Source organism: Chlorocebus sabaeus, unplaced genomic scaffold, assembly GCF_047675955.1.
Source record: "Chlorocebus sabaeus isolate Y175 unplaced genomic scaffold, mChlSab1.0.hap1 unalloc_scaffold_299, whole genome shotgun sequence".
In the NCBI taxonomy this organism is placed as follows: Eukaryota; Metazoa; Chordata; class Mammalia; order Primates; family Cercopithecidae; genus Chlorocebus; species Chlorocebus sabaeus.
Window position 1 is genome coordinate 147,441 of NW_027327591.1, and position 26,314 is coordinate 173,754.

A 26,314-nucleotide genomic window follows, 5' to 3' on the forward strand; every position below is an offset into this window, starting at 1 on the left:
CACCTCGCCCAGCTAGTTTTTTGTATTTTTTTAGTAGAGACGGGGTTTCACCGTGTTAGCCAGGATGATCTCGATCTCCTGACCTTGTGATCCGCCCGTCTCGGCCTCCCAAAGTGCTGGGATTACAGGCTTGAGCCACCGCGCCCGGCCAGAAACAGAACTTTTAAAACTTTGAGAAATTTTATCTGTCCAAATACACATGGAGGTAAAGCTTTTACTATAGGGTGGTGTCTGGGTTAGGTATCAGAATATAAATGCAATTTCCTTTTTCCAATATTTTAATTTAGTCAAATTACTTAATATTTTACTTTATGCTTTGAGTTTGTTCAGAGAAAGGCTTTTCCAATTCTGATATTCTTAAAAATTCTCCAGTGTGTATGCATGTGTTTTTAGTTTTATGGATTCATTGACTTCAAATAAATTTTTGAACTTTTTGAAATTTATGCTCTGTAAGGTTCAAGGTTTTGCTTCAACTTTTTCTCCAGTTGGATATCCACTTACAGCAACTTTTAATTGCATGAATGTACAGGTTGTTCTTTCACTTCAGAGATAACCATGATGTTATTTTATTGAGTGCTAGCTGAAAATTTCTTTTGTTTTATTTAGGATTTTCAAAGTTATGGAAAAAAGAAGGATGTGATATATACAAATTGCATGTTGAAGGGAGATATTGCCACACTCAGATGGGAATTATATGTAATAAAAAATGACAGTCTCAAAAAGGAAAAGGAATATATTCAGGAAATTAAAAGTATTAGAGAAATAAATGCTAACTTTGAAAAGAGTGCAAGACTCAATGAGAAAATAACAAAAAAAATGTCCCAGTGTTGTCAACAGCTTAATGACCTCAAAGCTGCGAATACAAGGCTGAATTCAAAATTGGAGAAGGAAAAACACCGCACAGACAGGCTGGAAGCTGAAGTTGAATTCCTCCATTCTAGACTGGCTGCTGCTATGGATGAGCACAATGAAAGTGTAGAAACAAAAAGCCTAGAATTCGTTTTACAGAGAGCATATAATTTTTCTGTACATAAAAAAATGAGTTCTACTATTTCTCAACTAAAAGATAAAAATGAGTTGCTTACTGGACAATTTTCTAAATCTGGGATGAAGTTAAATACCTTAAAAGGTAAGCTCCATGAGACAAGAGATGCTCTCAGGGAAAAGACATTGGCTTTAGAAAGTGTGCAGATGCACCAGAGGCAAGCACAGCATCGAATAAAGGAAATGGAGCAGGTGCATCCAAATGAGGAAGCTAAACGAGTCAATCCACCGGAAAGCACAACTGTGTAGAGGAGAGACTGTGTCAACTAGAATGTGAAAATCTCTTGCTTAAACGACAACTAGAGGGTGCTCATAAGGAAGGCAATGATAGAGAGAGAGTAATTAATATCCAAGGAGGCTGTCTTGAGAGTGGAAAGAAAGATCTTCTAGAAGAGAAAAATAAGAAATTAATGAATGAATATAATTCTGTAAAAGAAAAACTGTTTCAGCGTGTAAAAGAAGAAGCAGAGGAGAAGTAAGTATGAAGAAAGATAAATATTTTTAACCTTCCAGAAAGAAAATTTAAACATTTAATTGTGGCTATATGTTGAATCTAATTCAATATAAAAATAAATAGAGGAAAGTGTATTTATCATACTGTATAATTCTGTTTCATGAAACATCCAGAAAAGACATATATAGGGACAGAAAGAAGATGAATGTTTGTGTAGGGCTGGGGCTGGAAATGGGTCGTGACTGCTGATGGGCATGAGGGATTGTCCTGGAGTGATGAAAATGTTCTAAAGCTGGATTGTAGGGATGGTTGCACGACTAGTAAATTTACTAAAAATCTTTGAACTGTATGTTAAAACAGATAAATATGTAGTATGGAAATCATATTTTAACAAAGCTGTTTTAATAAAAAACTAAAAAAATATGTTTACTGTATCAGCTTGGAAACATACCTTGTTTCCAGGAAATAAAAGGTAGAGCTGACAGATGCTTTCTTTGAGTAAAGACATTGTCACCTATGAAATTGTAGTAGCTACAGAGTAATGTTCATAAGCTATGTAGTCTTATACTGCTGAGATAACAAATTTAATGTCTTTATGTTGCCACATTTTAAGACCACAATGAAGCAGATAAACGGAAATGCTTGTACCTGAAATAAGTATTTTGAAATTAAGATTCAATTAAGTGAGCCACTTTGACACTTAATTCTAGATTTCCCAGATGAACTGAAGTATGTTGCTGTGTCTTGTGGTGCTTTTCCTTCAGTGGCTCTTTTATGTATTTTAGTTAGTATAACTTTATTTTGACTCATATTAATGTGACTTAAGTCTGAAAATATGTCAGTCTCACATTATGTATTTTTCTGACCACTTAATATTTGAAAGACATCTACTTGTTATAAAATCACAATTTGGAATAAATGTGGTAAATTTTAGCAAAAAATATTTGATTTAATGTTCCCACTGGTAGGTATTTATAATTTACTTTGAATATTTTTATTAATAATTAGCTCATAATTTACATTTTAAGTCTCAATGACTATCATTTGGATATAACTTTGTCCAGTACAAAGATACTTGTAGCGGTCTGTGATTTGTGAGTTTGACATTGAATCCCCATTTTCAGAGTAATGAGGGGTGGCAGAGTTCACGTAGAGTGGGAATGAAGTGAATACGGGACAGAGTTGTAGGAGCTGAGGTCAGGGAGGGAAGTAGAGGCCATGTTACCTAGGGCCTTGAAGGCCATTGGAATTTTACTTTTATTCTGAGATAGAAATCTGTTGGAAGGATTTGAACAGGCAACTGAATGTGTGAGGAACTCAGGTTGAGTTGGTCTGAGATGAATGAATAGCAGGCTGAATCAGTCTTGTAAGAGAATACCAATTTGGCAGGAAGATAACACCTCTGTGTTCCTCATGAATTCAGTAATAAAGGAGAATGTGTACAAATGAGGAAAAGAAAGTGAATCTATGTGTGTGGTAATAATTTTCAAAGTATGCATATTAGAGTTAAATATTAACAATTTAATAATAAAGCAATTTATAAAATTAGTAACAAAAATATTTTATCAGGTGACTCTAAGGCAACTTCAAGAACAACTGGCCAGTCACCTTAAAAATTTCGTATGTCAGAGTCTCTACTGGAAGATACATCACATTGTCATCTTAATTTGGATGAGACACGGGCTTCAAAGAAGAAATTATTTCAAGTAGGAAGTCAAGTATGTATGGAATTTAACATGTCTATAGTTTAGCTGGTTGAATAATATAAACTGTTTTAGGATACTAATTTCAGTGGACAGATTGATTTTGTATTTTCATTATAATTAATTATTACCATTTTACTACCTTTATAACGTACTAATTTCTTAAACTCTGGCTTTTATTCTGCCATTTTGAAAAATAATTGCATACCTCTTATAATATTTTCTCTTGGGAACGTTAAGAATTATACATCATTCCTCACAGAAAATTGACTTTTTTCCTGTTAAACAGTATTTTTAGATAATTTCCTTATTGCCTTGGTGAGGCAAGCCAGATTAAGTCAGAGGAGAATGTTTAATGGAATGTTCCAGAAAGTTTTCTTATTTCTTCACTTTTGTGAATGGACACAGAAGCTGTTCCTATTCGTTTCATAGGTTCTAGGTTAACTTGTACAGAAAAGCCATCATACTGTTCTTTGAAATGCACATGCTTTAGGTTAATTTACAAACTACTTGAAAAGTTAGGCATTGCCTTCATCTCCCTTTCATTTAAAATATACTGCAATGGCATAGAAATATTCAGATCTGATAGAGTATGTACATCCAAAATAGAGAGTTGAGAAAATTATCTTGATCCTACCATTGGATTTTAAAAACAGTTTTACTGAGAGATAATTCACATGTCAGATTGTTCAGCCATCTAAAATGTACAACTCAGTGTCTGTTAGTATATTCACAGCATTGTGTAACCATCACCACATTCAATGCTAGAATATTTTCACCACTCTGAAAAGCAACCCCACATCTCTTAGCTATGATGGCAGTCCTTCTCCATGTCTCTCCACCTACCCCAGTTGCAGGCAACCACCATCTGCTTTTGTCTCCATAGATGTGTGTGGCCTGCATATTTTATATAAATAGAGTCATACAATGTGAAGTCCTTTCTGACTGGCTCTTTCACTTAGCATAATGTTTTCAGAATTTTATCCATGTTGTAGCCCATATCAATAGTTTATTTCTTCTTATTGTCAAATAATAGTCTATTTCATGACTACACCAGTTTTCCATTCATTCATCAGCTGATGGACCTTTAGGTTGTTTCCACTTTTTGGCTATTATGAAAACAGCTGCTGTGAACATTCATTTACAGGTTATTATATGGACATATGTTTTTAACTCCCTGCCATTGTACTTTATCCTCAGAGTTAATCGGGCAGATTGCAGCACCAGCACCGTTTTACCCGCTGCCCTTCCTGCCTTCTCAGTTCCTGCTCCTCTAGCCTTATCCATTCAGACCTGGCAGGCAATCTTCTCTTCATGAAGCCTTCCCTGACTGTTCCGACTCTCACTGACCTTATGACTCAGCACTTGTTGCCCAGTCTGCAGAACAACGTAGCCCTTAATTTCACATGGCTTTAATTTTAATGGAAGATAATTTTGTCTCATCATAAGTTTGCTTAAAGGGAAAATAATATATGACATACATGTCACCTATCCTTGTATAAATTAAAAACATTTTAGCTTGGCAGCTTTTAGCATAGAACAAAATACTTTATACTATGCAAATTATTTCTTGTTTTTCTTTTTCTTTTTTTTTTTTTTTTGAGACGGAGTCTCGCTCTGTCACCCAGGCTGGAGTGCAGTGACCGGATAGCAGCTCACTGCAAGCTCCGCCTCCCGGGTTTACGCCATTCTCCTGCCTCAGCCTCCCGAGTAGCTGGGACTACAGGTGCCCGCTACCTCGCCTGGCTAGTTTTTTGTATTTTTTAGTAGAGACGGGGTTCACCGTGTAGGCCAGGATGGTCTCGATCTCCTGACCTCGTGATCCGCCCATCTCGGCCTCCCAAAGTGCTGGGATTACAGGCTTGAGCCACCGCGCCCGGCCGCAAATTATTTCTTATTTGAGGCATTGACACAGTAAATCTTTTCTTCTAAGTGTACTTTTAGCACTTAAATATGAAATTAAAAATAATTAGTCTAATAGAGGAGAATTGTTCAATCAAATGCTCATGTTTTTCTCAGTATGAAAAAAGAATCTAAATTTGCCTTCCTTCACTATATAGCCAGAACTGTATTTCTGGATGGCTGCCAGTTTGTCAGCTGAACAGTTCTGGCTGCAGCTTGTCTTATGAATGACAGTCCAGGGTTTTCAGCTCCATGGCTCAGCGTGTCTCTGCTGGTCTTGTCGGTTATGTACTACCTACTCAATCCAGGAGGTGCTGTTTACATTGTAGTACATACCTGACTGTTGCCCACTGAGTCATACAGAGAGAAAAGTAAGCTACAAATTATACGCTCCCCCTCCCCATTTGCTGCCATTTTCAGTAGTGTGAGCTATAGACCACTTCCATTGGAATGCCACCTGCCTAACACAGTTGTCAAGATATAAAAAACAGTAAACATTATGCCAATAGCAAATATTATCTGCAGCTCACTATGTACCATGTACTCTTCTACGTGCTTCTAAGCAAATTTTATCTGTAGCTCTCTATGCACCATGTACTTTTCTAAGTGCTTCTTGTGCAGTCCCTGGTTTAATCTTCCCAATATCCCAGTGAAGTAGATGGTATTATTCTACTTCATAGATAAAGAACCAGAGATACAGAAATTTAATAGTATCTGGTAGAGCTGGAATTCCGACACAGACCTTCTGGCTTCTGTGTAGATACTGCCTCTCAAACCATTCCATGAAACACCTGGTTGGGTGAGATGGCTCATGCCAGTAATTCTAGCACTTTGGGAAGCTGAGGCAGGAACAGTGCTTGAGCCCAGGAATTTGAGACCAGCCAGCACAATATAAGTGAGACACTGCTTCTACCAAACAAAACAAAACAAAACAAAACAAAAATTAACAGTTATCTGAGGGTGCATGCCTATAGTCCTAGCTACATTGGGAAGCTGTGGTAGGAGAGTCGCTTGAGCTCGGGATATCAAGGCTGCAGTGAGCAGTGGTCAAGCCACTGCACTCCAGCCTGGGTAACAGAGTGAGACTCTGTCTCATAAATAAAACGTTTTGTATAGATTCCCATAGAAGTGAGTCAGACATCAGGCATGGAATTATTAGCCATTTTGATGTCTGCCTTGGAGTAAAACATTTAATAAGGGACAGCTTTAAACCATCTCAATCAGTAGCCTCTAACTTCTCTAGAAAGTTCTTATTTCATTAATTTCTAAGCAAGAGACTACCTGGATTAAGACGTTTGGTGGGCATCACTTTGAGATGAAGAATCTCGATTGGGAAGAAGGGAGACCTCTACTTGACTGGAGCCTTCCCAATGATATCATTGAGTGTCCCCTGGAAGAAACTTGAGAACAAGATGTGCATCATGCCATATCTCTATGGAAAGGAAATTCTTCACAAGGAAACAAAGGCAAACAATTGATCATCTGATTCTCATGGGAAAGTTTTCATTATAAAAGAAAAAAAAGGGCCAGGTGCAGTGGCTCATGCCTGTAATCCCAGCACTTTGGGAGGGCAAGGTAGGTTGATTACCTGAGGTCAGGAGTTCAAGAACAGCCTGGCCAATATGGTGAAACCTTGTCTCTACTAAAAATATAAAAATTAACCAGGAATGGTGGTGTGCACCTGTAGTCCCAGCTACTTGGGAAGCTGAGGCAGGAGAATTACTTGAACCCAGGAGGTGGAAGTTGCAATGAGCTAAGATGGTGCCACTGTGCTCCAGCCTGGATAACAGCGTGTGACTCCATCTCAAAAAAATAAAATAATAAAAAAAAAAAGGACAAAATATACTGGTCAATATCCTAAGGGCAAGACAAGCCCCCTTCGAGATTAGAAAATAATACTATATGCAAAGTAACATCAATAACAATCAAAATAGACATGATTCACTACAAAGGTAATCTGCACCAAGTAGCAACGTATGAGTGTGTGGTTGAGAATATTGTCTATAATATGTGTACTAGAAAGAAGAGGCCTCAAGAAGCAGTTCAGAGCTGGAAATGTAGATTAGGGAATCTGGGTCAAAATTTTGAGATTCTAGGAGTCCTAAGAGAATTTAAAAGAGGAATAGCAGCTGGGTGTGGTTGCTCACACCTGTAATTGCAGCACTCTGGGAGGCCGAGTTGGGCAGATCATGAGGTCAGGAGTTCAAGACCAGCCTGGCCAACATAGTGATACGTGTCTCTACGAAAAATACAAAAAGTTAGCCAAGTATCGTGGCGGGCACCTGTAATCCCAGCTACTTAGGAGGCTGAGGCAGGAGAATCACTTGAACCCTGGAGGCAGAGGTTGCAGTGAGCGGAGATCACACCACTGCACTCCAGTCTAGATGACAGTGCGAGACTCCGTCTCGAAAAAACAAAACAAATAAACAGGAATAGAAAGGGATAGGACTGAACATCAGAGGTTGCTGCGTTTAGAAATAAAGTGGGGTCAGAGGAGCAGAGGGATCATTTGGTCACTACTCGCAGTTGCTACTGAGTAAAGCAGGATAGAGTCCTTCGTGACCCTTGGACTTTTTTATTGGAATTATTTAAAAATCAGATTTTGGTATAAAAAACAGTAAATGATGAAAAATAGATCTCTGGATGAGACCATGTGTCACAGAGTCCAATGGAAGGAGAGAAACAGGATAATAGAAAATCTGCAAAAAGTAGACAAAAGTTATGTTTTTATTATAGAAGAAAAACTTTATTTAAAGAGAAATGATTAAGGGAAAGGGAAAAACTGAAACCTGTGGGTGAATACTAACAGAGAATGAGAATATTTAGATCAGCCTGAAGACAGACGAGGATAAAAAATGTAATGGAAGCCTGTAATCCCAGCACTTTGGGAGGCCGAGACGGGTGGATCACGAGGTCAGGAGATCGAGACCATCCTGGCTAACACAGTGAAACCCTGTCTCTACTAAAAAAATACAAAAAACTAGCCGGGCGAGGTGGTGGACACCTGTAGTCCCAGCTACTCGGGAAGCTGAGGCGGGAGAATGGTGTGAATCTGGGAGGCGCAGCTTGCAGTGAGCTGAGATCCGGCCACTGCACTCTAGCCTGGGCGACACAGCGAGACTCCGTCTCAAAAAAAAAAAAAAAAAAACAAACAATGTAATGGGAACTAGATAAGAGTTTTCTAAAAATCATCTTAGTAAGATGTAATTTAACAAAACTTGGAATATCTTAAACTATTAATGACAATGTTTCTAAAGCGTCTTTAAAAACTCAAATGTAAATATAACTACTCTTAATTTTTTTTTACTAATCCTTAGTATCTTATGTGTAAACACCCTCATTTTAACAAACATTTTTAGCAGTTTAAATTTCAGGAAAGATGATGAAAGTATGAATCATTTTTAGCTGTTTTACAAAAAGTGGCTATTTTTGAAATCTGTCCTTATTGGCATCAGGTTTACAAAATGTACTTTATACATCTGCCTAAATACATATTACTCATCAACTTATGAGAAATAACATTTTTAAGATAGAAGGTCTCTAGATTTTACAAAAATAATTTTAAACACTTTCTTTTTCAAGCCTGAAGAAGAAAATGAAGAATTAAGAAAATTTTTTGAGTTACTATCATCACTGGAGTATAATGTGGATCAAATAAGGAAGAAAAATCATGAATTAGAAGAGGCGGCAACTGGGTATGGTTTTCATATTGTAGAACATTTTAATAATTTATTAATTGATTTAACTCTAATTTTACTTGACTAAAACCTAGATACAAATTCATTTTATGTCTGCATTTTCATAATTAAACGAAATTATTTTAAAATGTATTTCAGAAACTCACAACACAACATTATAGGCATGCGAGTCATGGGGGCGGGAATCAGCTGAGCTGCTGGGGCAAGGTTGGGATGAAAAAATTTGTATTAAAAATATGTGAAAAAAGAACACAATCTGAAATTTTTTTGAATGCGAAAATACTACACTTACTTTTTTTTTTTTTTTTTTTTTTTTGAGACAGAGTCTGACTCTGTCATCCAGGCTGGAGTGCAATGGTGCATTCTCTGCTCACTGCAACCTCCATCCCCTGGGTTCAAGCGATTCTCTGACCTCAGCCTCCTGAGTAGCTGGGATTACAGGTATGCACCACCACACCTGGCTAATTTTTGTATTTTTAATAGAGACGGAGTTTCACCATGTTGTTCAGGCTGGTCTTGAACTCCTGACCTTGTGATCCACCCATCTTGGCCTTGCAAAGTTGGCATGAGCCACTGCACCCGGCCACTTATTCTTTAATGATTTTGAAAACAGTAATGACAAAGCCTTGGACATAAAATGTCAAAACTGCACTCTTCATTATCTAGTTTGAATTTTCATTTCTGAAGATATTTTTGCTGTCTTTGGTCATCTTCCTTTTGCAGTATCCTTCTCTGCTGCATTCAGATTCTTTAAAGAAGACCTATTCGTGTCATTCTTTAACATCGAAATTCATCTTGATATGTAGCTTGTATTTTGTTTCTGCTTCTTTTTCTTTCAGATATAAAACATATCACGGAAATTTTACATGGGTCTCTTTGTTGTATACATGAAGTATACATGTTATTAAACTTGTTTTACAGAAATAAATTATGTATATATAAATATATGTATAACTTAAGAGTAAAATGAGCATTCATGTTTTGATCACAGATTTTTTTAAAAAAATGGAATGTGTCTTTGAAGCCCTGAACACAGATACTTTTCTGTTTATTTACTGAGCACTTAAGTTGGTTTTCTGATTCTAATCAACATTTTTCTGTCATTGTCTTTCTCTATATGGTTCTGCCTATCTTTCATTTTGTTGACATTTTGTCAGGAAAGATCTCTAGATCTCTTCGTCAAAGTCTTTAACCCCGCCCCATTCCTTTTTTCTAAAACTACCTGTTTCCTTTTTCTCCTCAAATCAGATATTAAAGATGTTTTTCTTCTCTTTTTCTGCATTGAATGATCTCCTTGATGCTTTTTGGGTGTACTTTTTTTTTCTTCTTATAGACTGTGGTCAATGGGTATCAGAATGTATTTTTGTGTCTTTTTCAAACATATATGTGTTTTACTTTTTTATCTTGGTTACTCATCTCTGAGTTATGGCTTATATTTAGTAATAGATTATTTTATCTTAGCATACCAAAATGGATATGAATAGTTTATTTATAAAAAACTGTATGGTCAGGCCAGGCATGGTGGCTCCTGCCAGTAATCCCTGAACTTTGGGAGGCCAAGATGGGCAGATCATTTGAGATCAGGAGTTTGAGACCAGCCTGAATAACATGGTGAAAATCCATCTCTACTAAAAATACAAAATTAGCCAGGTGTGCTGGTGCATGCCTGTAATCCCAGCTACTTGGGAGGCTGAGGCAGGATAATCATTTGAACCCAGGAGACAGAGGTTGCAGTGAGCCGAGATCGCACCACTGCACTTTGGCCTGGGCAATAAGAGTGAAATTCAATCTCAAAAAAAAAAAAAAAAAAGTATGGTTATAATGTCACTTTACCTGCCATATATGCCATAAAATTGTTCTTCATATTATTTATCTAAGATTATAATTTCATATAGAATGCTTTCAAACTGTGTTCAGCTGAAACTGAGAGGATCATAGTTTATAGATTTGTTTCATTGATATGCCATAACATAATATCTGTTTAAACATTAAATACTCTTAAAAATACTTGACTTACTAATTCTGTACATTTCTGCAGATGTAAGAAATGCCTAGAAATGACAATAAATATGTTTAATGTGTTTGTAAATGAAGACTTCAGTTTCCATGAAGACTTAAAAACAGCTCAACTGAAAATGGATATTCTGGTTAAGAAGGTAAAACATCAGGTAATTTTCTTTAAAAAAATTTTTTTATCTTAAGGTAAAGGTACCTAGATATTAAGCCCTGCATGCTTTTGCTATTAATCTTGATGCTTTCCCTTCCAACCCCAACAGGCCCCAGTGTTTGTTGTTTCTCTCCCCAAGTCCATGTGTTCTCATCATTCAGCTTCCACTTGTAAGTGAGAAGATGCAGTGTTTGGTTTTTTGTTCCTGCGTTAGCTTGCTGAGGATAGCAACTTCAAGTTCATTCATGTCCCTGCAAAGAGCAAGATCTCATTCATTTTTATGGCTCCATGGTATTCCAAGATGTATATATGCCACATTTTCTTTATCCTGTCTGTCATTGATGGACATCTGGGTTGATTCCATGTCTTTGCTGTTGTGAATAGTGCTGCAAAGAACATACAAATGCATGTATCTTTATAATAGAATAACTTATATTCCAACATAAGGTAATTTTAAATCAGTTTTGGAATTAAAAATTATGTAATTTTGGGAAATATTCATGATGGAAAAACCCAAATTCTGCCAAAATATGTTTAAGGAGGTTTATTCTGAGCCAATATGGTGACTGTGGCCCTGGGTTACACAGTCTCAAGAGATCCTGAGAATGTTTCATGAGACAATCACATTATAGTTTGGTTTTGTACATTTCCAGTGGACAGAAGTTGTAGGGAAAATCGTAAATCAATATGAGGAAGGCAGATATTGGTTCAGCCTGAAAGTGGGACATCAAAAAGGAGGGGCTAACAAGTCATAGGTGGGTTTTGGGGATTCTTTAGGTGACAATTGGTAAAGAAAATCTGTTGTCTAAAACTGGAAATAGGTAGAAAGGGAGGCCTTAATTAAGATAAGGTGGTTATGGAGGCCAAGGTTCTTATTATGTAGATGAAGCCTCATAGCTGGCAGCCCTCAGAGAAAACAGAGGGCAAATGTATCTTTTCAGAGAGTCAGATGAATGCATCAGGCTCATAGTCTTCCCTAAATCTGGAAAGATCTACAAGGGGAGAGATTGGGCTACATTAATGAAGACTTCTTACAGATGCAATTTCCCCCACAGAAGACAGCTTTGTATGGCCATTTCAATCTCTTGGCCCTGCAGCAGCCATTTCAAAACATGTCAAAAAATATATTTGGGGGTAAATATTTTGATTTCCTTCAGCTTCTGCTATCTGTGATGTTGTACCAGAATCAGGTTAGAAAGTAAGCCACATTATAAGAGTTAATAAAACCCATCTGATGAGATTTTATAGTTTGAAGGGTGTGATTCTCAGACCCTTTAGATAGAAATTGGGGCAAAAGAAAACAAGGTCTTATTCCTCAACATAAATCTCTCAGTGCTTTAAGCAGTGAAAGAAAGATTTTTCATTTAATTTTACAGATTTGATACTAATGAAAAGGATAGTTTTTAAAATATATTTTTCTATAAAAAGGACAGGTTTTTTATTCTCTTATGTCTTGAACCCTGGCCAGTGATCTGAAACCAAGCAGTACACGTCTCCAGATCACTAGTACCAAATAAATTTGGGGGCATAATAGGTTTATTGAGAAATAATTAACACACCATGAAATTCATTCATTTAAAATATACAATTCATTGACTTTTATTATTTTCAGAGTTACACAATCATCATTACAATCAAGTTTAGAACATTTTCATCACCCTAAAAAGAAACCTCACATCATTTAGCCATCTTTGCTGGTTTCCCCTTCCTCCCTCAGCCCTAGGGAACCACCCACCTTCTTTGTATAGATTTTCCTATGAGCCCCTGAAATAAAAAGCAAGTGGTCTACTGTGACTGGCTTATTTTACTTAGCATAATCTTTCATGCTGTATCTGTGTTGTAGCAGGTATTAAAGCAGGGTTTTTGCTCCTTAGTTCAGCTAAGTCCGAGTTCTTGTCTCACGATCAGAAAAAAATTAGGCACATGAACACATTGAAGGATGAGGAGGACAAAATTTATTAAGTGAAAGGAAAGCTCTCAGCAAAAAGAGAGGTCCTGCAAACAGGTTTCCACCTCACAACTGAATACCAGGACCACCCACCACACATGAGCTAAAGAGGCCAGGTTCCTCTTCTGCATAAGGTGTGAATTCCTGGTGGCTCCACCCCATTCCCCCAGTGCCTGTGGGCCTCCATTCCACTGCTGGCATGTCCAGGCAAGACCCTGTGCAGGTTCCCTTAACTGCACAAAATATCTGGTGTAGACACTTGTGGGGCTGGTTGGAGATTCTCCAGGGACCCTTCCAAATTCGCCTAGGCATTTTGCTGTCTCCTGATTCTATCAGTATCAGTACTTAATTTCTTCTTATTGCTGAGTAATACTCCATTGTATGGATACATCAAACATTTTATTTATCCATTCATCAGATGAATGGACTTTGGGTTCTTTCCCACCCAAAGGTTATGGACCTTTGGGTTCTTTCCACTCTTTGACTCTTATTAATAATGCCACTGTAAATGTTTATGTATGAATTTCTGTGTTTGCATTTGTTTTTATTTTTCTGACTGGAATTTCTGGGTCATATGGTAACTTCATGCTTAACCTTTTGAGGAGTTGCCAGTTTGTTTTCCAAAGTGACTGCACCACTTTACATCCCCAGCAGCACTGGATAAGAGTTTTAGTGTCTTTACATTTTTCCTAACACTTACTTTCTCTTTTTTATTGAACAAATATTTCATCCTGTGTCGTGAAGTGATACCACAAGGTGGTTTTGATTTACATTTTCCTAATGACTGATTATATTAAGCATCTATTAATGTGCTTATTATTCATCTTTATATCTTCTTTGCAGAAATATGTATTCAAAATCTTTGCCCATTTTAAAAATTTTATCTTATTTATGAATTGCAAGGGTTCTTCATATATCCTATATATGTAAGTTCCTTATCAGATATATACTTTTCAAATATTTTTTCTGTTCGGTGGCTTGCCTTTTCACTTCTTGATACTGTTTTCTCAGGCACAGGAGTTTTCAATTTTGAAGTCCATTGAATCCATTTTTTTTTTTTGGAGTCATATGCAGTCACAAAGATTTATGCCAATGTTTTCTTCTCAGAGTTTTATAGTTTTAGCTGTTACAGTTAATTGTTTTGAGTTTATTTTTAAATATGATATTTGGTAAGAGTCCAACTTTATTTTTTGCATATGGATACCCAGTTGTCTCAGCACCGTTTGTTGAAAGGACTATTCTTTTCCCATTTTGTTCTTTTGTTAGCCTTGTATAAAATCAATTGACTGTAAATGTGCGGGTTTATTTTTAGATTATCAATTCTTAGTTTATGTCTATTCTTATACCAGGCCAAATCAAATTTAATGAGAGGTTTTTTCCAATCATGTTGTACATTACCAGTTGTTTAATGTCATAATAAAAATTAAATGTAGTGGAGTATCTTTAATGTCACCCTTTGTGTCTCAAAGGGGTCTGTGGCCAGCTTATACCTTACTTATTCTAAGACATGATGGGAAGTCTGGCTTATAAGACAGTTTATATCTTTTTTTTCTCCATTCAAACCTTTAATCTCTTATCCAGTGCCTCCCTCTATAGTTTTATTTTCAGTAAATTTTGGTCCCAGAATGTGCTGACATAGTCTACTATATAGTGCATTATGTTTTACTAACTCATTATAATTCATGGAATCTTTCATAGATGTTTACCATCCAGGAAGTCTGAGCTCCCAGCTTTCCTCAGTGGAAACCAAGTGAAGTCATCATCTTTCAGCTCGCAGATCCTCTTTCCACCTGGTAGCTGGTTTTCTTGTGTAGCACTGTGGCTAATTATATTATTGGTGCAGATCTTGCATTCTCAGAAACCACAGTTCCCTGTGTTGACCTTTTGTCACTGAAACAGAGATGCACAGCTCTGCCTTCTAGCTCAGTAGAAGATTCTTGGAATAAACAGTTTAGTGCATTCCAAGAAAATCATCACCCACGTGTTTGATGTTGATGCTTGCCATTGGCTGGAACCTTGGTTGGGGCAGGCAGCATGAACACTGACAATGGCACTCTCGGGCTCTCTTTGAGGCCTGAGCTCTCTCACAATCTGGGGGCTGGGTTCAAAGGGAAAGTAACCTGAGATAGAAGAAGCTACATGGTATCCCTTTTACTGAATTCTGTTCATTAGAAGGAAGCCAGTAAGGTTGACCCATATTCTTTTTTTTTAATGGGATGAATATAGCTTCTCTTTTGTTTTAATTAACATGTATATACATAATTATGGGCTATAGAGTGATATTTTGTTTCATGTATATAGTGTGTAATGATCAAGCTAATTAGCATATTTACTACTTTAACCATTTTTCATTTCTTTGCATTGTGAACATTCAAAATCTTCTAGCTTGCTAAAAATATACAATAAATCATAGTTAACCATATTCATACTACAATGCCACAGAACACCACAACCTATTCCTCTCATCTAACTGTAATTCTGTAACCATTAACCAGCCTCCCCTTTCCTACTTCTATGAGCTTTTTTCTTCTTGTTAAGAGACAAGGTCTTGCTAGTGTAGTCTGGGCTCTGGGAACTGTAGTCACCCAGACTAGAGACAGTGGCTTGATCATAGCTCACTGCAGCCTCAAACTCTTGAGCTTATGTGATCCTCCCACCTCAGCCTCCCACCTCCACCTCAGCAGCTAGGATTATGGGCATGCGCCATTGCAACTGTCTGATTTTTTACTTTGTAGAGATGTCTGCCTATGTTGCTCAGGCTGCTCTAGAACTTTTGGCCTCAAGTGATTCTCCTGCCTTGGTCTTTCAAAGTGCTAGAAAATTACAGGCATCAGCCATGTTGCCCAGACCTCAATTTTTCTTTAGCTCCCACACATGAGAATATGCAGTATTTATCTTTCTGTGTCTGCACTTAACATAACATCCTCCAGACTGATCCACATGGCCACGGATAACAAGATTTCATTCCTTTATATGGTGAATAGTATTATTCCATTGTGTATGTGTACTACAATTTTTTGTTCATTAATTTGTTGATGGATATGTAGGTTGATTCCATACATTAGCTGTTGTGAATAGTGCTACAATAAACATACGAGTACAAATATTGTTTTGACCTATTATTTTCTTTTCTGTTGCCTGAATACCCAGTAGTGGGGTGGCTGGATCCCTCGGCAGTTCCATTATTAGTTTTTTGAGAAAACCTCATGTTGTTTTCTATAGTGGCTGCACTAATTTACCTTCCTACCAACAGCATATGAGTTTAGTGTTCTCTGAAACTTCCCAGCATTTGTTATTTTTTGTCTTTCCAATGATAGCCATTTATTCAAACTGGAGCAAGATTATATCACATTGTAGGTTATTACAATTATAATTGCTTACAACAGGCATGCTCTCACACATCTTCAGTGTTAACACACTGTTTAGTGGGTAATTTGGTCTACTCTCAGGACAACTTTTTAAAAAATACAAGTCATTAAGAGTTATTTAAGGAAAAGTGAAATACTAAGCATTTGTCTTTGCTATCTTTACAGATCAAATATGAAAATAGCAGTGATCAGCACCAAGCTCCTTATGGAGAAAGAGCATGTGAAATCTTTTCTTAGCACTCTTCCTATGAGGCCAGGACTCAACAGAAAATACATTCCTGAAACACCCATAAGAATTCCTACTTCAAACCCACAGACTTCAAATACCTGCAAGAACTATTTAACTGAGGTTAGTCATATTACTGTTTCTCTTTTGCGTTTCATTTCTCTAATAAAATTCTTGTTTTTAATTTGGTGAAATACTGAGTTCTTCTGTTGACTTATGCATGTTAAGTAAAGATCATAATTAGCTGTGTTAACACAGAAAGGAAATGGGAACTTCACATTTTTTAATTCCCTGGAGCTCCCATTTTCAACAGATACCCATTTGCTAACTTTGTTCAATAAATGTGACTAAACTAACACATTAAAATTTCATTAAAAGCTGCATTTAAGTTTTAGAAATTGCATGTTATCGCCTAATAACTGAAGGTATGCTTTGAGATGCTTTGGTCTACTCTCTAATTCATTGTAATTTGGCTTTGGTTCATACCACTTCTTTTGTTCTGTTTTGTTTTTGTTTTTGAGACAGAGTCTCACTCTGTTGCCCAGCCTGGAGTGCAGTGGTGTGATCTTGGCTCACTGCAACCTCTGCCTCCCGGGTTCAAGCGATTCCTCTGACTCAGCCTCCAAAGTAGCTGGGGCTAGAGGCACCCATCACCACGCCCAGCTAATTTTTGTATTTTTACTAGAGATGGGGTTTCACCATACTGGCCAGGCTGGTCTCAAACTCCTGACCTTGTGATCCTCCGACCTCAGCCTCCCAAAGTGCTGACATTACAGGCATGAGCCACTGCTCCTGGTCCATACCACTTTTAAAGTTTCTTTGCACTAGCCGGGCACAGTGGCTCACACCTGTAATCCCAGCTCTTTGGGAGGCCAAGGCAGGTGGATCACGAGGTCAGGAGTTTAAGACCAGCCTGGCCAAGATGGTGAAACCTTGCCTCTACTAAAAACACACACACACACACACAAAAATAAAATTGGCCTGGTATGGTGGCAAGAGCCTGTAATGCCTGTTACTAGGGAGGCTGAGGCAGAGAACTGCTTGAACCCAGGAGGTGGAGGCTGCAGTGGGCCGAGATTGTGCCACTGCACTCCAGCCTGGGTGACAGGGTGAGACTCTGTCTCAAAAATAAAAAATAAAAAAGTTTCTTTGCACCATCTCAACTCTTCCTACCTATAATCACAAGTGAATGACTGGCATCCAAACACTTAACCGTATATGAATGTTTATTATTTAATAGAATCCAAAATAAGTGCACTTTATGAATTAAACAAAACACTAAAATATTCATTTCCATTTATATGTTAAAAACTTTGTACTTGGCCAGATGCAGTGGCTCACGCCTGTAATCTCAGCATTTTGGGAGGCCGGGGTGGGCGGATCATTTGAGGTCAGGAGCTTGAGACCAGCCTGGGCAACATGATGAAAACCTGTCTCTATTAAAAATACAAAAATTAGCAAGGCTTGGTGGCAGGCATGTGTAATTCCAGCTACTGGGGAGGCTGAGGCAGGAGAATCACTAGAACCCAGGAGGCAGAGGTTGCAGTGAGCCAAGATCATACCACTGCACTATAGCCTGTGTGACAGAGGGAGACTCCATCTCAGAAAAAGAAAAAAGTGTTTTGCTTTTCTTACATAAGAGTGCATCCTCTGACTATAAAAATTCTGGAAGAAAACCTAGGAAATACTCTTCTGGACATCACACTTGTCAATTAACTTATGGCTAAGTCCTCAAAAGCCATTGCAAGAATAACAAAAATTGACAAGTATGATCTAAATAAGCTAAAGAGCTTCTGCACAGCATGAGAAACTATCAAGGGATTAAACAGACAGCCTAAAGAATGGAAGAAAATATTCACAAACTATGCATACAGCAAAGTCCTATTATCCAAAATCCATAAGGGACCTAAATAAATCAACAAGCAAAAAATAAATAACACCATTAAAAATGGGCAAAGGACATGAACAAACACTTCTCAAAAGAACACATATAAGAGCATTAACAAATGCTCACTATTGCTAATCATCAGAGAAATACCAAACAAAACATCAATGAGATACCATCTCACACCAGTCAGAACGACTTTTGTTAAAAAGTCAAAAAAAAAAAAAATGTTGGAGAGGCTGTGGAGAAATGGAAACATACACCATTGGTGACAATGTAAATTAGTTCAGCTACTATGGAGAGCAGTTTGGAAATTAAGTACTAAGAATTGGATGCAGCAACCCCATTACTATAGTAGGGGTATACCTAAAGGAAAATAAGTCATTGTAACAAAAAGACACATGCACATGTATGTTCATTGCAGCACTATTCAAAATAGTAAAGACATGGAGTCAATCTAGGTGCATCCAAGGTAGATTGAAAACCCAAGGTAGACTGGAAAATTTTACATATACCATGGAATACTATGCAGCAATAAAAAGAACAAAATCATGTCCCTTACAGCAACATGGATACAGCTGGAATACACTATCATAAGCAAACTAACGTGGAAACAGAAACCAAATATCTCATGTTTTCACTCATATGTGGGAGCTACACATTGGGTGCACACTGTCATAAACATGGGAACAATAGACACTGGGAAATAAGAACAGGGAGGGACAGAGTGGGCCAGGGTTGAAAAACTACTTATTGGGTCCTGTGCTCACTACCTGTGTGATGGGTTCAATCGTACTCCAAACCTCAGCATCCCTCAATATACCTTTGGAAGAACCTGTGCAGCTACCACCTTAATTTAGAATACAAACTAGAAAAAAAAAATTACTATAAGAAAAAAAAGTTTACTATAAGTAGAGAATAGAAATTTCTTTTAAAGAAATAATTTATTGAAGTAAAAAATGGATTGAATTTTTTTATTATACTTTTAAGTTCTAGGGTACATGTGCACAAGGTGCAGGTTTGTTACATATGTATACATGTGCCATGTTGGTTTGCTGCACCCATTAACCCGTCATTTACATTAGGTATATCTCCTAATGCTATCCCTCCTCCCTATCCCCTCCCCACAATAGGCCCCGGTGTGTGATGTTCCCCTTCCTGTGTCTAAGTGATCTCATTGTTCAATTCCCACCTATGAGTGAGAACATGTGGTGTTTGGTTTTCTGTTCTTGTGACAGTTTGCTGAGAATGATGGTTTCCAGCTGCATCCACATCCCTACAAAGGACATGAACTCATCCTTTTTTATGGCTGCATAGCATTCCATGGTGTATATGTGCCGTATTTTCTTAATCCAGTCTGTCATTGATGGATATTTGGGTTGATTCCAAGTCTTTGCTATTGTGAATAGTGCTGCAATAAACATACATGTGCATGTGTCTTTATAGCAGCATGATTTATAATCCTTTGGGTATATACCCAGTAATGGATGGCTGGGTCAAATGGTATTTCCAGTTCTAGATCCTTGAGGAATCGCCACACTGTTTTCCACAATGGTTGAACTAGTTTACAGTCCCACCAACAATGTAAAAGTGTTCCTATTTCTCCACATCCTCTCCAGCACCTGTTGTTTCCTGATTTTTTAATGATTGACATTCTAACTGGTGTGAGATGGTATCTCATTGTGGTTTTGATTTGCATTTCTCTGATGGCGAGTGATGATGAGCATTTTTTCATGTGCCTGTTGGCTGTATGACTGTCTTCTTTTGAGAAGTGTCTGTTCATATCCTTTGCCCACTTTTTGATGGGATTTTTTTTCTTGTAAATTTGTTTGGAGTTCTTTGTAGGTTCCAGATATTAGCCCTTTGTCAGTTGAGTCGATTGCAAAAATTTTCTCCCATTCTGTAGGTTGCCTGTTCACTCTGATGGTAGTTTCTTTTGCTGTGCAAAAGCTCCTTAATTAGATCCCATTTGTCAATTTTAGCTTTTGTTGCCATTGCTTTTGGTGTTTTAGACATGAAGTCCTTGCCCATGCCTATGTCCTGAATGGTATTACCTAGGTTTTCTTCTAGGGTTTTCATGGTTTTAGGTCTAACATTTAAGTCTCTAATCCATCTTGAATTAATTTTCTTATAAGGAGTAAGGAAAGGATCCAGTTTCAGCTTTCTACTGATGGCTAGCCAATTTTCCCAGCACCATTTATTAAATAGGGAATCCTTTCCCCATTTCTTGTTTTTCTCAGGCTTGTCAAAGATCAAATGGCTGTAGATGTGTGGTATTATTTCTGAGGGCTCTGTTCTGTTCCATTGGTCTATATCTCTGTTTTGGTACCAGTACCATGCTGTTTTGGTTGCTATAGCCTTGTAGTACAGTTTGAAGTGAGATAGCGTGATGCTTCCAGCTTTGTTCTTTTGGCTTAGGATTGTCTTGGCAATGCGGGGTCTTTTTGGTTCCATATGAACTTTAGTTTTTTTCCAATTCTGTGAAGAAAGTCATTGGTAGCTTAATGGGGATGGCACTGAATCTATAAATTACCTTGTGCAGTATGGCCATTTTCACAATATTGATTCTTCCTATCCATGAGCATGGTATGTTCTTCCATTTGTTTGTATCCTCTTTTATTTCACTGAGCAGTGGTTTGTAGTTTTCCTTGAAGAGGTCCTTCACATCCCTTGTAAGTTGCATTCCTAGGTATTTTATTCTCTTTGAAGCTATTGTGAATGGGAGTTCATTCATGATTTGGCTGTTTGTCTGTTACTGGTGTATAAGAATGCTTGTGATTTTTGCACATTGATTTTGTATCCTGAGACTTTGTTGAAGTTGCTTATCGGCTTAGGGAGATCTTCGGCTGAGACGATAGGGTTTTCTAAATATACAATCATGCCATCTGCAAACAGGGGCAATTTGACTTCTTTTCCTAACTGAATACCCCTTATTTCTTCTCTTGCCTGATTGCCCTGGCCAGAACTTCCAACACTATGTTGAATAGGAGTGGTGAGAGAGGGCATCCCTGTCTTGTGCCAGTTTTCAAAGGGAATGCTTCCAGTTTTTGCCTATTCAGTATGATGTTGGCTGTGGGTTTGTCATAAATAGCTCTTACTATTTTGAGATACGTTCCATCAATACCGAATTTATTGAGAGTTTTTAGCATGAAGGGCTGTTGAATTTTGTCAAAGGTCTTTTCTGCATCTATTGAGATAATCATGTGGTTTTTGTCTTTGGTTCTGTTTATATGCTGGATGACGTTTATTGATTTGCATATGTTGAACCAGCCTTGCATCCCAGGGATGAAGCCCACTTGATCATGGTGGATAAGTTTTTGATGTGCTGCTGGATTCGGTTTGCCAGTATTTTATTGAGGATTTTTGCATCGATGTTCATCAGGGATATTGGTCTAAAATTCTCTTTTTTTGTTGTGTCTCTGCCAGGCTTTGGTATCAGGATGATGTTGGCCTTATAAAATGAGTTAGGGAGGATTCCCTCTTTTTCTATTGATTGGGATAGTTTCAGAAGGAATGGTACCAGCTCCTCCTTGTACCTCCAGTAGAATTCAGCTGTGAATCTGTCTGGTCCTGGACTTTTTTTGGTTGGTAGGCTATTAATTATTGCCTCAATTTCAGAGCCTGCTATTGGTCTATTCAGGGATTCAACTTCTTCCTGGTTTAGTCTTGGGAGAGTGTAAGTGTCCAGGAAATTATCCATTTCTTCTAGGTTTTCTAGTTTATTTGCATAGAGGTGTTTATAGTATTCTCTGATGGTAGTTTATATTTCTGTGGGGTCGGTGGTGATATCCTCTTTATCATTTTTTATTGCATCTATTTGATTCTTCTCTGTTTATTAGTCTTGCTAGCAGTCTATCAATTTTGTTGATCTTTTCAAAAAACCAGCTCCTGGATTCATTGATTTTTTGGAGAGTTTTTTGTGTCTCTATCTCCTTCAGTTCTGCTCTGATCTTAGTTATTTCTTGCCTTCTGCTAGCTTCTGAATGTGTTTGCTCTTGCTTTTCTAGTTCTTTTAATTGTGATGTTAGGTTGTCAATTTTAGATCTTTCCAGCTTTCTCTTGTGGGCATTTAGTGCTATAAATTTCCCTCTACACACTGCTTTAAATGTGTCCCAGAGATTCTGGTATGTTGTATCTTTTTTCTCATTGGTTTCAAAGAACATCTTTATTTCTGCCTTCATTTCGTTATGTACCCAGTAGTCATTCAGGAGCAGGTTGTTCAGTTTCCATGTAGTTCAGTGGTTTTGATTGATTTTCTTAGTCCTGAATTCTAGTTTGATTGCACTGTGGTCTGAGAGGCAGTCTGTTATAATTTCTGTTCTTTTACATTTGCTGAGGAGTGCTTTACTTCCAACCATGTGGTCAATTTTCGAATAAGTGCAATGTGGTGCTGAGAAGAATGTATATTCTGTTGATTTGGGGTGGAGAGTTCTGTAGATGTCTATTAGGTCTGCTTGGTGCAGAGTTGAGTTCAATTCCTGGATATCCTTGTTAACTTTCTGTCTCGTTGATCTGTCTAATGTTGACAGTGGGGTGTTGAAGTCTCCCATTATTATTGTATGGGAGTCTAAGTCTCTTTGTAAGTCTCTAAGGACTTGCTTTATGAATCTGGGTGCTCTTGTATTGGGTGCATATATATTTAGGATAGTTAGCTCTTCCTGTTGAATTGATCCCTTTACCATTACGTAATGGTCTTGTCTCTTTTGATCTTTGATGGCTTAAGGTCTGTTTTATCAGAGACTAGGATTGCAACCCCTGCTTTTTTTTGTTTTCCATTTGCTTGATAGATCTTCCTCCATCCCTTTATTTTGAGCCTGTGTGTGTCTCTGCATGTGAGATGGGTCTTGACTCTTTATCCAGTTTGCCAGTCTGTGTCTTTTAATTGGACCATTTAGTCCATTTACATTTAAGGTTAATATTGTTATGTGTGAACTTGATCCTGTCACTGTGATATTAGCTGGTTATTTTGCTCGTTAATTGATGCAGTTTCTTCCTAGCATCGATGGTCTTTACATTTTGGCATGTTTTTGCAATGGCTGGTACCAGTTGTTCCTTTCCATGTTTAGTACTTCCTTCAGGGTCTCTTGTAGGGCAGGCCTGGTGGTGACAAAATCTCTAAGCATTTGCTTATCTGTAAAGGATTTTATTTCTACTTCACTGATGAAACTTAGTTTGGCTGGATATGAAATTCTGGTTTGAAAATTCTTTTAAGAATGTTGAATATTGGCCCCCACTCTCTTCTGGCTTGTAGAGTTTCTGCCGAGAGATCTGCTATTAGTCTGATGGGCTTCCCTTTGTGGGTAACCCAACCTCTCTCTCTGGCTGCCCTTAACATTTTTTCCTTCATTTCAACTTTGGTGAATCTGACAATTATGTGTCTTGGAGTTGCTCTTCTCGAGGAGTATCTTTGTGGCATTCTTTGTATTTCCTGAATTTGAACGTTGGCCTGCCTTACTAGGTTGGGGAAGTTCTCCTGGATGATATCCTGCAGTGTTTTCCAACTTGGTTCCATTTTCCCTGTCACTTTCAGGCGCACCAATCAGACGTAGATTTGGTCTTTTCACATAATCCCGTATTTCTTGGAGGCTTTGTTCATTTCTTTTTACTCTTTTTTCTCTACACTTCTCTTCTTGCTTCATTTCATTCATTTGATCTTAAATCACTGAAACTTTCTTCCAGTTGATCGAGTCAGTAACTGAAGCTTGTGCATTTGTCACATAGTTCTCATGTTATGGTTTTCATCTCTATCAGTTCTTTTAAGGTCTTCTCTGCCTTGATTATTCTAGTTATCCACTCATCCATTCTTTTTTGAAAGTTTTTACTTTTTTTTTTTAAGGGGAAATGTTTTATTTTATTTTATTTATTATTATTATACTTTAAGTTCTAGGGTACATGTGCATAACGTGCAGGTTTGTTACATATGTATACTTGTGCCATGTTGGTGTGCTGCACCCATCAACTTGTCAGCACCCATCAACTCGTCATTTACATCAGGTATAACTCCCAATGTAATCCCTCCCCCTTCCCCCCTCTCCATGATAGGTCCCGGTGTGTGATGTTCCCCTTCCCGAGTCCAAGTGATCTCATTGTTCAGTTCCCACCTATGAGTGAGAACATGCGGTGTTTGGTTTTCTGTTTTTGTGATAGTTTGCTAAGAATGATGGTTTCCAGCTGCATCCATGTCCCTACAAAGGACACAAACTCATCCTTTTTTATGGCTGCATGGTATTCCATGGTGTATATGTGCCACATTTTCTTAATCCAGTCTGTCACTGATGGACATTTGGGTTGATTCCAAGTCTTTGCTATTGTGAATAGTGCCGCAATAAACATACATGTGCATGTGTCTTTATAGCAGCATGATTTATAATCCTTTGGGTATATACCCAGTAATGAGATGGCTGGGTCATATGGTACATCTAGTTCTAGATCCTTGAGGAATCGCCATACTGTTTTCCATTATGGTTGAACTAGTTTACAATCCCACCAACAGTGTAAAAGTGTTCCTATTTCTCCACATCCTCTCCAGCACCTGTTGTTTCCTGACTTTTGAATGATCGCCATTCTAACTGGTGTGAGATGGTATCTCATTGTGGTTTTGATTTGCATTTCTCTGATGGCCAGTGATGATGAGCATTTTTTCATGTGTCTGTTGGCTGTATGAATGTCTTCTTTTGAGAAATGTCTGTTCATATCCTTTGCCCACTTTTTGATGGGGTTGTTTTTTTTTTGTAAATTTGAGTTCTTTGTAGGTTCTGGATATTAGCCCTTTGTCAGATGAGTCAATTGCAAAAAATTTTCTCCCATTCTGTAGGTTGCCTGTTCACTCTGATGGTAGTTTCTTTTGCTGTGCAGAAGCTCTTTAGTTTAATGAGATCCCGTTTGTCAGTTTTGGCTTTTGCTGCCGTTGCTTTTGGTGTTTTAGACATGAAGTCTTTGCCCATGCCTATGTCCTGAATGGTACTACCTAGGTTTTCCTCTAGGGTTTTTATGGTATTAGGTCTAACATTTAAGTCTCTAATCCATCTTGAATTAATTTTCGTATAAGGAGTAAGGAAAGGATCAAAGTTTTTAGTTTCTTTGTGCTGGTTACGTAGTTCCTCCTTTAGCTCTGAGAAGTTTGATTGACTGAAGCCTTCTTCTCTCAACTTGTCAAAGTCATTCTCCATCCAGCTTTGTTCCATTGCTGGCGATGAGCTGCATTCCTTTGGAGGAGGAGATGCACTCTGATTTTCTGAATTTCCAGCTTTTCTGCACTGCTTTTTCCCCATCTTTGTGGTTTTATCTGCCTTTGGTCTTTGATGATGGTCATGTACTGATGGGGTTTTGGTGTGAGTGTCCTTTCTGTTTGTTAGTTTTCCTTCTAACAGTCAGGACCCTCAGCTGCAGGTCTGTTGGAGTTTGCTTGAGGTCCACTCCAGATGCTATTTGCCCGGGTATCAGCAGCGGAGGCTGCAGAGGATAGAATATTGCTGAACAGTGAATGTTGCTGTCTGATTCTTGCTCTGGAAGCTTCGTCTCGGGGTGTACCCAGTCTTGCGAGGTGAGGTGTTGGTCTGCACCTAGTGGAGGATGTCTCCTAGTTAGGCTACTCAGGGGTCAGGGACCCACTTGAACAGGCAGTTTGTCCATTCTCAGATCTCAACCTCTGTGCTGGGAGAACCACTGCTCTCTTCAAAGCTGTCAGACAGGGACTTTTACATCTGCAGAGGTTTCTGCTGCTTTTTGTTTAGCTATGCCCTGTCCCCAGAGGTGGAGTCTACAGAGGCAGGCAGGCCTCCTTGAGCTGCGGTGGGCTCCACCCAATTCGAGCTTCCTGGAGGCTTTGTTTACCTACTTAAGCCTCAGCAATGGCAGGCACACCTCCCCCAGCCTCACTGCCGCCTTGCAGTTGGATCTCAGACTGCTGTGGTAGCAAT

General features: G+C 38.1%; 1 protein-coding gene across 1 annotated transcript in view; it reads left to right on the plus strand.

Annotated features, from left to right (window-relative positions):
- The window catches only part of LOC119618300 (uncharacterized), a 53,846-nt gene that overhangs the window by 19,733 nt on the left and 7,799 nt on the right, over positions 1-26,314 (plus strand). Inside the window, exons 5-8 of the mRNA XM_073014151.1 lie at positions 8,686-8,798; positions 10,840-10,969; positions 14,615-14,709; positions 16,450-16,633. Coding sequence (XP_072870252.1) covers positions 16,457-16,633 — 177 coding nt within the window. The 5' untranslated portion in view covers positions 8,686-8,798; positions 10,840-10,969; positions 14,615-14,709; positions 16,450-16,456. The remainder of the gene's footprint in view (positions 1-8,685; positions 8,799-10,839; positions 10,970-14,614; positions 14,710-16,449; positions 16,634-26,314) is intronic.